Source organism: Schistocerca cancellata, chromosome 6 (assembly GCF_023864275.1).
Source record: "Schistocerca cancellata isolate TAMUIC-IGC-003103 chromosome 6, iqSchCanc2.1, whole genome shotgun sequence".
In the NCBI taxonomy this organism is placed as follows: Eukaryota; Metazoa; Arthropoda; class Insecta; order Orthoptera; family Acrididae; genus Schistocerca; species Schistocerca cancellata.
In genome coordinates this window covers 285,605,071-285,619,470 of record NC_064631.1, presented here as the reverse complement: position 1 = coordinate 285,619,470, position 14,400 = coordinate 285,605,071, and the positions used below count along the sequence as shown (strand labels likewise).

At 36.7% G+C, this 14,400-nt stretch overlaps 1 protein-coding gene across 4 annotated transcripts in view; it reads right to left on the bottom strand.

The window, feature by feature from the left end:
• LOC126088526 (GATOR complex protein WDR59) overlaps nt 1-14,400 on the bottom strand; it is a 271,830-nt gene that overhangs the window by 82,176 nt on the left and 175,254 nt on the right. For 2 of the 4 annotated variants that reach the window (XM_049906688.1, XM_049906690.1), the window contains one exon: nt 1,159-1,188. The exons of the other annotated variants lie outside the window; for them this stretch is intronic. In XM_049906688.1, the coding sequence (XP_049762645.1) occupies nt 1,159-1,188 (30 nt within the window). The remainder of the gene's footprint in view (nt 1-1,158; nt 1,189-14,400) is intronic. 4 annotated transcript variants of the gene reach the window in all.

Genomic DNA, 14,400 nt, shown 5'->3' with positions numbered 1-14,400 from the left:
TTTCACAGGTGGCCCTGCCTCTGATGGAGTAGGGTAAGCCTATGACCAGGCTGGAGTAGGGTAAGCCTTTGGCCAGGCTGGAGTAGGGTAAGCTTATGGCCAGGCTGGAGTAGGGTAAGCTTATGGCCAGGCTGGAGTAGGAAGTGCAGGGTGATTGGTTTGGTCAGGTCTTGCACTTGGATCTTTCACAGTGATATGATCCCTTTCGATAGAGATGAACTAGGATGATTTTTAGGGTTGGGTAGGTTATGAAAAACCCCTTTAGGAGGGGTGGGAATAATCTTGGGTAGGATATCCCTCATTTCAGGGCTTGATGATAGATTATCAAAGGTGTGGCAAAGGTGGTGGTACAGTTGTTTCAGTGGAGGGTCATACTGGGTCATGAGCATACTTTTAGCATACTGGGCAAGGGAGTTCTTGTCACTTCATTTACAATTTAAACTTCATTACTTTATCTTAAGCATATACTTCCTTAGCAGAACCTTCAAAGATGTTTGATGTATAAAGTACAACCCCTTAATAACAGAAACATTTGTATTTTGGAAGAGGACAACACTAATGATACCAGTACTAATAGACACTGTTAGAGCTGTGTATTTATTCATGAGTACTGATGTAAAAACAAAGAGGCTATTATTATTTCATACATTTCAAAAACACAAGAATACAACCTACAAGTTAAAAAAGCCATCATTCATACGTGCATGTTTCCACATACAGTGACAAACACATTCACATATTATTTTAAACCCAAATAATTTAAATCCAGGCATGAAGTAAAATGAAGCTGTGAGTATTGTACAATAAAAAGCAAGTATTTTGTACACCTACATTCAGTTTTACCATTGTAGTAACAGGCAGTGAAAGAGATAGGTAAGAAAATACATTAGGCCTGTAATGATTACGCAGCCAATTGGACATAAGAAGTTATTTGCCACGATGTCTACTCTACATGCATAATATCAACAGCAAGAAACAAGGAGGGTATCTGTCAAACAATACAAGCAAAAAAGCAACACCAAGCAGGAGCAGGAGAAAGTGTCACGTAAGTGAAGCTGTTACTTCACACCATAATTTTTTAAGGAATATCACTGATGCACTGCACATTAAACAAACTATCCCCTCATCTTGGTTAATGAAGAAGCACCCATACTTTACCTTGAGCCACCATTTTCCAGTTGCAAGACGCTAAAATAACAAAAGAAAAACATCAGTCCTATTTAGTTTTTCTGAGGTGAGAGAGAATAAATGAATCGAATGAAGCTGAAACAAAACATCTGATTAATAAAATTTACAGCGACCTACTTCTATGAACAGCTCATTATTTGAGATTTATGAAACTCAGGTAGTAATAGGGGCTGAAATACCAAATGTATATTTAAAATGCTATTTATTATTCTCAAAAACTGACAAATTATTGACATGAGAAGTGTAAGTAATTTTAATCAATACCCATAAGGCAACCAACATGCAGTGCTTCGTGTAATGTATGAGTGACCCTCAAAGATTTGCTGTAAGGAAAATAAACAGTTTCAAAATACATAACTGATAGAAGGACAAAAAGATAACATATCATCTCAAAATTTATAATTTATCCCAAAACCTCTTTTGTTCACTATAGTGATGAATGAAAACATGCTTACTCAAAATAGTAGTCACAAACAAAATTTCATCACATGTAAGAAATCAGTGAAACTGGGAGGAGCAGAATTCTATATTATTACATGAATAGGCCAACATCTTGTGGCATAATTCCTGCAGAAAATCTGAACTATGTGAGGAAAAACTGTCACAAATCTGGATAACACTTGCACTTACTTCTATTTGGAATAGTTTGCAGCCATTTCCAAGACAATGATACCTTCAGAAAATGGTTGATCAAATGATGGGTCTCTGAAATGTGCATCCATATCTGCTGTAGACAGTCAATACTGATGAAGTATTGGTGACACATTGTGTTCTTCAACAAAGACAATTTTACTTCAGAAAACAGGAACTGCTCATACGACATTCCATCATCACTACATTACATGCACTGAAATATGCTGTTACATTATCATAATCATTGTCCCATGGTTGGTAGAAGAAAAATCATAGTCATAATTTTTAGCCTCTATAACAGCAACACTTTAAATGAGTAAGAAGTGCCAATTCCCACATACAATACCACATTCTACATCTCTCACATCTATTGGATTGCATGTACAGACATCTTTTGGCAATGTGGGAAACTTACTTTCTAGAAAATCATCATATTACACAAACACGTATATTTTATGGACTGTACTATTTGCTCTGTAAACTAAATTTCATTATATCTCCTTAGCCTTTTGTATCATGCACCCAACAAACTGAGAGAACAATAATCTTATTGTTTCACTTACAGCAATCAAATTTGTTAATAACAAAATTCTTACCACTTCACATTGTGCATGACAAATGTAAAATATGGTCTGAAGAAAACGTGTGACTGTATGTCTCATTGATACCCTTTGGATTAATATTTTTACCAATGGAAGTTTCTCACTTCAAATGACTTTTCTTGAGATTCTGAATCTTGTTTTCTTCATTACACCATTTGATATTTTCAGGTTTTGTGGCGAATATTTTGCTCTAACCAGTTAACATTCATCATGTACTGCTGTAGTCTGAGTATAACTGACTTGTCTAACAAAATTTCATTTCTTACTGCATCAGGAACAGCTATTTTTTGTCTGATGATCTTAGAACACAAAATATTCTGGTGGTTTTCAGTATTAGAAGACTCACTGATACATTATGCCCAAATAAATTTCCCAGCATGCAGTAACAGATTTTTTAGCTAGGGCATTTATGACATGCTTATTTCATTACCTTAAGACAAATTCAGGCATCCAAAGCTACCTTACTTTCAATTAAAAACCACAAGCAAAAATAAAGGCTATTACTGTTTTTATATACTATTTAGATATTTGAGGTGCACTTGAAAATCAAAGGTCACTTAATTAGAAAAGATGATAAAAGATGCATATCAAGAATGTATTATGAGACTCATACCCACATACTTTCTGCTGAATGGGCTACAGGGCAATCATTATACTCCAGACACTTTTGACACTATCGAACACATTTTTTAAAAACCTTTGCTTTGAATTGCATAGCACTTTATGTCAGCTAGTCCTGAACTGACGTTTCAAGACCAGAAGATAGTCATTGATGGTCGAGACTAGTAATTTCCATTTGATTGTGCTGAATAATCACACTGGTAATGTGGTTTTCTCTATCCACTTCTGAGTGAATTACTGCTACCTCTAATGATCCAAATAAGACCAGTAACGAAAGAAATCACTAATTTAAAATTGTAATTTTGTGTGATTTTATTGGATAATTAACAATTTCAAAAATAATTTTATGATTTGTTGAGCTGTCCAAAATGGCTGAAATTGCGTTCTTTCCCAACAATTAGAGCTGTTATTAAGAACACAAAAAATATCAAATAATGAGCTCCACTAACAAAAACAAAATATCAAATACTGACATGATGCTTGATTAAAACAACCAAAAATATACTTATCTCTTATACCATGTTGCACAATTTATCAAAACTAGACTTACTAAAGAGGTCTCATATAAGATGTGGAACAGGAAAATAAATGAAGCTTTTCTCAATACTGGTAACCTAAAAAAGGAAAGTGTTCCAAATAGAATGGAACAACTATTTCCTACAAGGAGTCATGGAAACTTACTGAATTTAGGGGCTGAATACTACCTAAGAGATAGAAAGTATCAGGAAATATAAAGCAATAGATAAAATAATGAAATACAATAGAGCCACATAATCCGGTAAGAAGAAATGAGGCTTCAGGAGGGAGTTCTATGTAACACCTAAATAACATGGTTCCTCTGGTTTTTAATTTTTAAGGAAAAACAATTAAAACTGTAAGTGACACTTTCACAACACAAACTTGGGCACATTATCGATAAATTTAAATTAAAGATGTGTGCTGAAATGTTGGAGTTTCAGACAACAGAACATTCATAACTGTTTTGCAAAGCACCACCTTCAAATAACAACAGGAAATGAATGCAGGTCACACAATAGGTGACTATTAGACCTACACTTGAAGTATTGATTTTTGGAAGTTTGCATCTGATAGCTCTCTTTTGTAACATTTCTTCATCAGCTATCTCTATCAACATCTTTATGGTTGTGATCTTTATTCTTTCTACTTTTATTATTAATTTTTCCCCTTTCCTGCTTTAATCTCTACACCATCTTGAGTCATTTTATTTTCTTTGATTTTCTCCAGTTCTGAAGAGTGTCACTCGGAAATTATGTGACGGCTACCTCTTATGAAAATTACAGTGAAATTATTATACTTTTTTTTATATATTTTCATTGCAAATCAGTTACTCAAAATACTTCATATATGTGCTCTAGCATTAAATATCAGGTTCAAAATGGTTCAAATGGCTCTGAGCACTATGGGACTTAACATCTATGGTCATCAGTCCCCTAGAACTTAGAACTACTTAAACCTAACTAACCTAAAGACATCACACAACACCCAGTCATCACGAGGCAGAGAAAATCCCTGACCCCACCGGGAATCGAACCCAGGAACCCGGGCGCGGGAAGCGAGAACGCCACCGCACGACCACGAGCTGCGGACCCTTTTTCTGGTTAATGATCTAACATTATTAACTAATAACTGGCAGTTCTATTTAAAGAGTTCTGTAATGGTTGCAGAAATGATACATGTTTAAAATTTAAAGCAAGTGTTGCCAAACTGCTGTAGCAGTGTTGAAATTGTAACATCAGAGAAATTAACTAAGATAAGAACCTGCTCTAATAAGAACCACCAGGGGTAAATAAAAACTTTTGTTCTCATATACAGCAGCCTCCATGAAACTTAACCCATTGCATTCCATAATGCACATACAGGGTGTCTCCATGCACTTTTATTTAAATTGTTGCTGTAGCAGTGGCGAGCACACCATAGCCAATTGCATAAGTCTCTTTGTGGAAACAATGAGGCCACTGATCAAAAATAAGCGTATGTATTAAAACAAAAAGTGCACTTTCATTCAAATATATTTACATAAGCATTACAATACAAAACTTCTCACTGTGTGATATTTTTTAAAACTCTTCTGTGTCCATTGTCATTTAATTTGAAATGTTTACAAATGAATCACTACCATCATCAAAAGCATTGCCTCTCTCATTTTCACTTAGACATACCTCTAAAAGCTCTACAATCTCTTCCTGAGAATTGACTGCGGATGAAGAACTAGCCATTTCACGCCTACTAACTTGAACGTTATTAATTACAACCTCTCTCAACATAAATGCTACAGTCTGACACTGAGTTAACACAGGCTTCCCTAGATGGCAGTATTATACAGCACTGATGCCTAGTACTGTCAAATTCAAGAACGGAGCTTGTGAGAGCTATGAAGAATCATGTCGAATGAGGCTTGACATTGGTGTGGAAAACAAATCCGGCTACATCAGGTGCCAGTCACCGTTGGAGCGGAAAGGGTTGAAGTATAAATAGCTACATTTTCTGATGTTCAACTGCACAGTTTATACCATAAAATAATGTTGACCAGAAATAACAACCTTTCCTTATTAAATAAATACTCTTCAAAGCTAAAAACTGAATTACTGAAACAAACACACTCGTCTGAAAATTTGTAGGACAAAATTTTTTCCCTCATTCCAAAGAAAGAGAACACAATTTAATACCTTCATAATGAATGTAAATGATAATATTTGATAAAAATTGCATTAAATAATTTTTAAAAACATAAAAATACTAGGAGACAAATAAGTTCAAGGGAAACTATTCCAAATTCACAAACTAATTGGTGTATTCACACAGCTATTAACACACATGCCCTAGAGCTCATCAATTTGCTTCCATTTGTACTGAAGCTCCATCACAGCCTATTTTTAATGCTGGTGGAGATCAATGACTTTGTAGGCAGGGCAGATTTGTCTAGTAGTCAGGCTGTGTTATGATACTGCAATACAGATGATATTTTTGAAACGAGAGGCCTAAAATTTACCTTTACTTTAAAATGTACAAACTTAGATCAGATTGGACAATGAAGTGGCAGGTAGTTGGTTATGCTCTTTTGAAAGGAACAACCTCAGCATTCACCTTGGCAGCTCGGGGATCCCTCTGGAAACTCAGCTGAAAACTCTACTCCGGATGGTCAGATGCGCATTTCAATCCTAATCCTTTTGATAGAGAATTAATACATTAGCACTGTTCCAGATTTAAAGATAAGAGCTGCTATGCTTTCTGAAATAATTATGAAACACTGGCATTAATAAGGAAACCTACAACATCTGCTAGATGAAAAGCCAACCGAAAGGGAAATAAAAATTTCATTTCTAGTAATGGTGGCAAAATAGATGGTTTGAATGATCTCCCAGCTGTGAGATCAGGAACAAACAGGAATATATGTCTATTTTAAAACCTACCACTGCAGAATGACCACCAGATGTAAATTGCTTAAAACAAGTCTGCACCACTTCCATATCTATGAACGTATGTGGGCTTATACTAAAGAAGAGCAGGGAATAAAAGAATAAGCCTTCTAAAATTAAAAAATAAAACAATAACCAATATAACTGCAGTCTGTTCAAAACTGCATAACTGTAAAATCAAAATCTCTTGCTTGGTGATGTTAACTATCACATTCCACCAATCCGTGCATGAACTGCCATCGGTATGCTATACACTAAGTGATTCCAAAATGTTACAGTTTGAACCTGCCCCACTCTTCAATAGCGACACTACAAATTTCATTTATTGGATGAGAAGGGTTCCCGCAAAATACAATGCACGTTTCATTTCATCTCAAACATGTTCAAATGGGTTCATATAGCTGGTACCACAGACCATCATCTAGGAACACAAACCTGTCACTGAAATATTGGCCTAGACAATAGATCAGAAAATCCTATTCCAATACTGCACATCCCCTATGTTGCCCTTGATAGTGAACAAGGATGTCTGTCATTATTACATGATACCAGCTCAAAATATGACTGACACACCTTAGTGCTGAACCCATGGGACTGTGTACACCTGAAATGTGTGCTGCCTTAATTCTTTTCTATGATGATCATTAGATGTCAGACAAATCCTACACTCGCAAATGAAGAGAACCTAATGTGACTACCCCAGGTTCCATTTCAGACATCCCTTTGCTCACCAGCTCACCTTTGTCATGGTTCGTACTCTTGCTCACAATGGGTGCCTCAAGGGCAAATTAATTGTATGCAGATAGTTGTTTACTGTCTGTAGCAATATAGTCTTTCCAACTGCCTCCAAAATCACAGCACACAGTTGTGTTGCATTCTCCCCACACCCATAAGGCATAATTTGTAGGAACTGGTCATCAGCTGGTATGTTGATCACAGGAGACCACTTCAAGGCAGATTGTGCGTGTGCACCGACCCACAAAGAGAAAGTGGAACTCAGCTGGTACCAGCATTTAAGATCTTCCCAAGTAACCATGCTCCATACAACACTACTGTAAGGCAGTATTCTGCACACCATGCACAATAAGTCCCCTACCTCATGCAATTTACCTCTCTCTCTCTCTCTCTCTCTCTCTCTCTCTCTCTCTCTTTCTCTCTCTCTCTCTCACACACACACACACACACACACACACACACACACACACACACACACACACAGATAGACAGACACAGAAAGAGAGAGAGAGAGAGAGAGAGAGAGAGAGAGAGAGAGAGAGAGAGAGTTGTGCAAGATCACACTTGCCTGCCCATCTCTAGTGTGTTAAAAAAAACTGCAACCACACCAATAGATCCTTTTACAGCTATCAGTCATTATTACATTTGCATGCAAGCTACACCAGGCAATTTGGTTTTGCTGATACATCTGGATGAAGACTGTGACACAGAGAGCATCTAGTGCACAGCTTGTAAGGTAGGCTGTGACATATGTAGTCCTCAGGCATAACCTTCACTGTCCTCCACTGCTGTGCTCGTGTATTTGGCTGATGACACCAACCTAGATATACCCATATTTTAATTACAGAAGTTTCCAAATTTTGTAAAAGTGGAGCAGTTTCCAAGCTAAGACACCATCTGACTGGATCTTCCCATGCATCAAACACTAATAAATCTCGTCATTTCCCTCCATTCAACATTCACAGTCTGGTGACTGACCCCATAATCATTTTGTGTTTTTGGATTGGTTTCTTTATGTCACATGACCATATGGTTGAATTTACAGATTACTGATGTGCTCATAATTCATATACAGTACATTATAAGACATGTATGTATAAATGTATGTATGTATATGTTCCTCATCTCTTCCTAAACCACAGGATCGATTTCAACCAAACTTGGTACATATATGACTTAGTGTCTGGAGATAATTGCTGTAAGGATAAGAACCACACACCTGTCAAAGGTGTGGGTTACATTAGGTTGTTTTGGGGGAAGAGACCAAACAGCGAGGTCATCGGTGTTATCAGATTATGGAAGGATGGGGAAGGAAGTCGGCCGTGCCCTTTCAAAGAAAGCATCCCGGCATTTGCTTGGAGTGATTTAGGGAAATCATGGAAAACCTAAATCAGGATGGTCAGATGCGGGATTGAACTGCCGCCCTCTCGAATGCGAGTCCAGTGTGCTAACCACTGCGCCACCTCGCTCGGTCAAAGGTGTGAGGATGAAAATGAAATATAACCAATGGTGCATGAATATCTGTATTTTATTCATTCAGTATTTATGAATGAGAGCACTTAGTGACTTGCAAACAAACTTTACACATAAGTTCAAACCTTTACGAAATATTTTCTCACTGACAACCCCCGCAGAATGATGAAAAGAAAAAAACTTCTTTGCTACTTACTCTATTCACAACACATTTTGCCGACAGTACCCACGTAATCCACTGAATGTATGTACAAAAATGTATCATTGTATGTCACATAGTTCACGAGATACAACAGCAAATATTGAGATGAGTGAAAAATTGGCATATCATGCATGACATTTTAATTTATTGCTTTTTTACTACTAACTCTATTCACAACACATTTCACAGAGTGTATCCAAATATGCCATTGACTGTACCTACAAAAACATATCATTGTACAAATACAAATTCAGGAGATATGACACCGTAAAAATTTGTGCTGTGTGAAAATGCAACTGCAGGGCAAAATTTGCTTGAGATACAGGTGAAATATGTGTACACATACATGTGGTATATGTCAAATATATGTGACATATATCTGACGTGTTGATGTTGGCAAAGTCCTGGGTAGAAAATTCACCCTAAACCCCTTGAACCATTTCAACCAGATTTGGTACACATATGGGGGGGAGAGTAGATGAACAGCAAGAGGGGGGAAGGGGAGATGAACAGCAAGAGTGGGGAGGGGATGGACAAGGAGATGCGAAGGAGGAGATGGAGAAGGAGATGGACAATGAGAGGGAGAGGGCAATACGGACAAGAGAGACAGGGGAGGAGGATATGGTCAAAGAGATAGATAAGGAAGAGATGAAATTAGATGGGGGAGAAGGAGACAGATAGAGGGGGAAGGAGCAGATGTACGGAGGGAGAGACAGGAAGATGGACAGAGAGAGGAGAGAGGGACAGATAGAAAGAGAGAGGGGTATGAGGAGATGGGCAGAGAGAGGGGAAAGGAACAGATGGACAGAGAGACGGGCAGGAGGGGATGGCCAGAGAGAGGAGTAGAAGGAGATGGCCAGAGAGAGGGGCAGGAGGAGAGGTGAGAGAGTTGGAATGGAGGCAGTGGACAGAGAGAGGGGATGGAGAAGATAGACAGAGAGATGGGTAAGGACACATTTGACAGAGAGAGGGATCAGATCAAGGTGGACTGCCAGAAGACAGGAATAAACACAACACCAAGTACTCAAGTAGTTGGCATACACAATACAGAAAATACATAAGACATTTCTTGTTTCAGTTTCACTAAGTAAGAGAGTAAACCACTTTAAAAGATTTACTTCTCTCCCTCTCCCTCCCTCCCTCTCTCTCTCTCTCTCTGTCTTCCCCCTCCAAAGCAATACTTAGTTTCAAGCTTGTATGTCCACCTCCAGATGACTAAATCCACATATTAAGCATTGCATGATGTTAGCACCAATAGTACACTGGTGAAATTTGTTCTGGGTTTTAACTCTGAGCTCCTTGTTGCATTGCATGGTATTTAATCACAAGGCTTGCTTGGCCATGAGGTATTATGATTTCTTTCACCTGCTCTGTTTGCATCTTCCACATGAGAGCACTTTACTTCAAAATTATCCTATCATAATTTTAAGGTACACACATACTGTTACAGCACTTGTAAAGCACATGACCATCGCTTACATATCTTAAAACTGAGACTGAAAGACACAATAAGTGTGTGTGAAATGAATATATTTGATGGTCAAGCTGTTCTGTATAGAAAATATTGTACAACACAATAAGAAATTCTACGTACAAAACTAAAACACAGTGCAACAGCAGGTGACAAGGTGCTAACAACATGTAGTGCTTAATATATAATCTGAAGCTGGGCATAACAATATAAACCAATAATGGATTGAATAACGAGATAAATTCCATTAAATAATGACTGGTGGATTTAAATTTTCTTCCTATGTATGATCCACACAGCCACGTGAGTTCAAAATAATCTAAAAAAACACACATTTATTTACCTTCAGAAACTACTATTGCTTCATCAGCAGATGTATGACAAAAATCATATATGCAGTGCAATGGCTGGTTGTTCTGGGAGTAATTTTCCTAGTTTGGGTGTTGACCATTAGTTTTAAAAGAAGGAGAAATGAATTAGATGTTTAAAAATACATCACTGACAAGAACACACTTCTCTGGTTACAATAATATTTTGGAATTACACATTTTCTGTATCAGCCTGTCAGTGAACCTGACAACAAAGTAAAGACTATTGCACTCTGGCTTTAAGAAACTCAAGCTGATACTCTGAACTGACCTTCTCAAAGACCCTATCTGGACACCAAGAAACATCTTTGGAATGAAATACAACATTAAAGGTGTGGTAAATTAGTTCAGCCAGAAACATAGCAACAACTACATACCATCATTCATTAAAAATGGAAAAAATGTGCTTTCTATGTGTCAAATCTTATAGGAAAGCTCTTCCTATGGATTAAACACTGTAATAATACCAAGTAAAGCCCTAATGGTGGATCTGAGACACATGATAACTGATATCTCAGTACTTCTGGACATACAAGTTGTGTACAACATATCAAGCTCTCGCAAACAATGGAAACTCCAAGTAGGAATATCAACAATATAGGAAAAGACAGATTGATACTTACCACAAAGAAGATAAATTGAGTTGCAGACAAGCACAATTAAAAGATACATAAAGCTTTTGGCCACAGCCTTTGTCAGCAAAAGAGAAACACACACCATTCACACACACATGCAAGCACACCTCATGCACAGATGACCACCAACTCCAGCATGAGGTGTGCTTGCTTATGTGTACGAATGGTGTATGTTTCTCTTTTGCTGATGAAGGCTGTGGCCAAAAGCTTTCTGTGCCTTTTAATTATGCCTGACTGCAATTTAACATGTCTTCTTTATGGTAAGTAGCAATCTATCTTTTCCTACATTGGTAATAAGCTTTCTCAATTTCACAGAATATGGTGAGATAGTAAAGCATTCACTAATTAATTAATTAATCCACTCTTTCATTCATCATGGCTAATACACATTATCCTGAAGGTGACGCTAAAAAGGTGCAGAATGTGTCAAAGTATACACAAATGTAACAAACATTTGCCACCAGAAATATTAGATATAAATGATCAACATAAATTTATAAGGACAGTTAGTAAGAATAATAGTTGTCTACACTGGGTAAAAATAGATATCTATTTACAACAAACATAGTTACTTGTCATGCTGTAACAGGAGTTTTCAGTTCTTGAAACATACATGACCAGATAATTTGAAGAAATTCCCAAAATTGTTTACATAATAAGTTTAATTCAGTATATGGCCAGTAATGTGTGTTTCTGGTACTAACTGGGTATTATTCTGAAAAGGTCAACTCAGCTAACATTTAGGCTGTGCCTGGTGTGGCTCAGTTTGGGCTCATGATTAATGTGTCTTAACTGATCCTTCTGTCACTGCTTAGCTGTGACAACTATGTATAGTATACTCCCAATTGTTTGGGATGTGGGAAAGGAGACACACAAATAATCGAACATCTCGAGTAATAAGGGCATTTTCAAACATATATTCTTTGTTTAAAAGTTTATTCCATGTCTGTGCATAGAGTCTGTAGCTCTGCTTATTTCTTAAAATAGTCTGTGATGTTGATCTCCCTCTGAGAGAAGTTGACATTTATTCACTCAGCTTTTTCTTGTAGCAGTTATGCCATTGTACTGAAACCCCACCTGGCCAGTATAAGCTATGAGACAACACATTTCACTGCAGTACAATGAATAACAAGGTCACAGTCTTCATCCACACTTTTACAGTTACAGCCCTCTTCATTGTTTCAGCATCACTCATGTACTGGAAGCCAGGTTCACAAGTATCGATCTTCAGCCACTCGTTCAAGTGTTCTCCACTGACGCCTTCAAAACCATTTAAACACTTTGCTAGATTCATTATCTGTGTAGTTTTATTTCTTCATCACTGAAACCTTGAAAATCACTTTCTTCTATATTTGGAAGATTTTTTCCTCTGTGATCAATCTAGTATATGTGGCTTGACTTCCTGCCAGGTATCAGAAATTCTGTGTATGGCATTCAGAACTGCCAATTTCTTCCAAACGTCATGAAATCGTCCTCATCAAATAACATTTCCTGTAGGCCAGTCAATTAGTGCCATTTTAACAGTGTAATTATGCATCAGTCCATTAGCTGTATAATTCTCATCTTCCACATATTTCTGGAACTCTTCCTAAAAGGAACCAGGTGCTACAACATTTGAACTAAGCCACTCTTTCTTTGCAAAGTAAGTGCACAAATACCATGATGTTATTTGGATGTGGTTAGACATCCAGACGAAGCAGTAAATTTTCCCTCTAACCCTACAGCTTCATGAAAAAATTTAGTCATGTCAGCACACATCACATCTGAAACAATAGCACCCTCTGCTAGTAGAGCTAAACCACTGCAAAAGAGCAGCATGTTATTCATCAAATGTAGATCTCTTCATTCTTTTTCGTACAGATGGTCCAGAACTAGAATTGCATTTCCTGACAAAATCCTGTATTTTCAACTTATCGTTTTTAATTTCCTGAACAGTCTGCATTCTAATACCATAATCAGCACTTAGTTTTGCAGTATCTCAAATCTTTCAACTAATTCTAATTTATGTTTTAATGTCAACACAACATTCTTTCGCTTCTCCATCACCTCTTTTACAAATTCCATTTAACTTGCTTCGTTGATACTTACATGCCAATAGACATCAGAAAACTGAGTTTGTTATCGATTTACAGGTTTGCCAACAATAATGGGAATGACACTTATTGTCACACGGCGGATTTTTTACTACTGTTTGACAAAAAAAAAAAATATTGGACTTTTTTAATGCATGAATACTCCACAAACCGGATAATCTGCACATGAATAATTGGAAATACTGTATTTACAAATGAAAAGCACAAAAACTGCATGATCTACAGTGTTAATTTATTTAGTTAACTGGATTTTGACTTACAAAACCATCATCAGTCAAAAACTGACTGTCATCAGTACTGTATTCTCTCTGATGACAGTTACCAGTTATTGTCTAATGAGTGCTTTCTCAGCTGAAAACAGTATACCTATATAAATTATTAGTGAAGAACAAGCACATTTTTATGCTTTTCATTTATGAATATAATTAATATGTTCCTGTCATCAGTTAACACTGCAATATTTTAACTCACTTTAATGGCAGTGGAAGGTCATTTACTTAAAATTTGAAAATTTGCTAATGTTAAACAGAAAAAGATACTTCAACTTCCCACTTTTTTTTACTTCAGAACATTTTTATGTTGAAAAAAAGAAAAAGAAAATAATTTCCATTTTCTTTTACTCACAAAAGACAATGAGATTTTTAAAGAAGAACATAAAAGAAAGGGAAAGAGTAAAATATTGAAAAGGAAATGAATAGTGACTTACAACCAAGGATTATCATAGATGGTTCCGACAAGTAATAAGGAAAGTCAATCCTACAACCTATATGAGATGTTTCTATGACCCAGTGTTTTGAGTCATTATTCTTGTTTTGTATTTTCCCTTCTTCCAATTTTTCTGCTTGATGTCCTACAAAAAAAATCTAAAAGCTGAACAATAGAAAATTTGGGATTTAATAACAACAATATGAATCAGAATAGACTGTACTTACCACACACAGA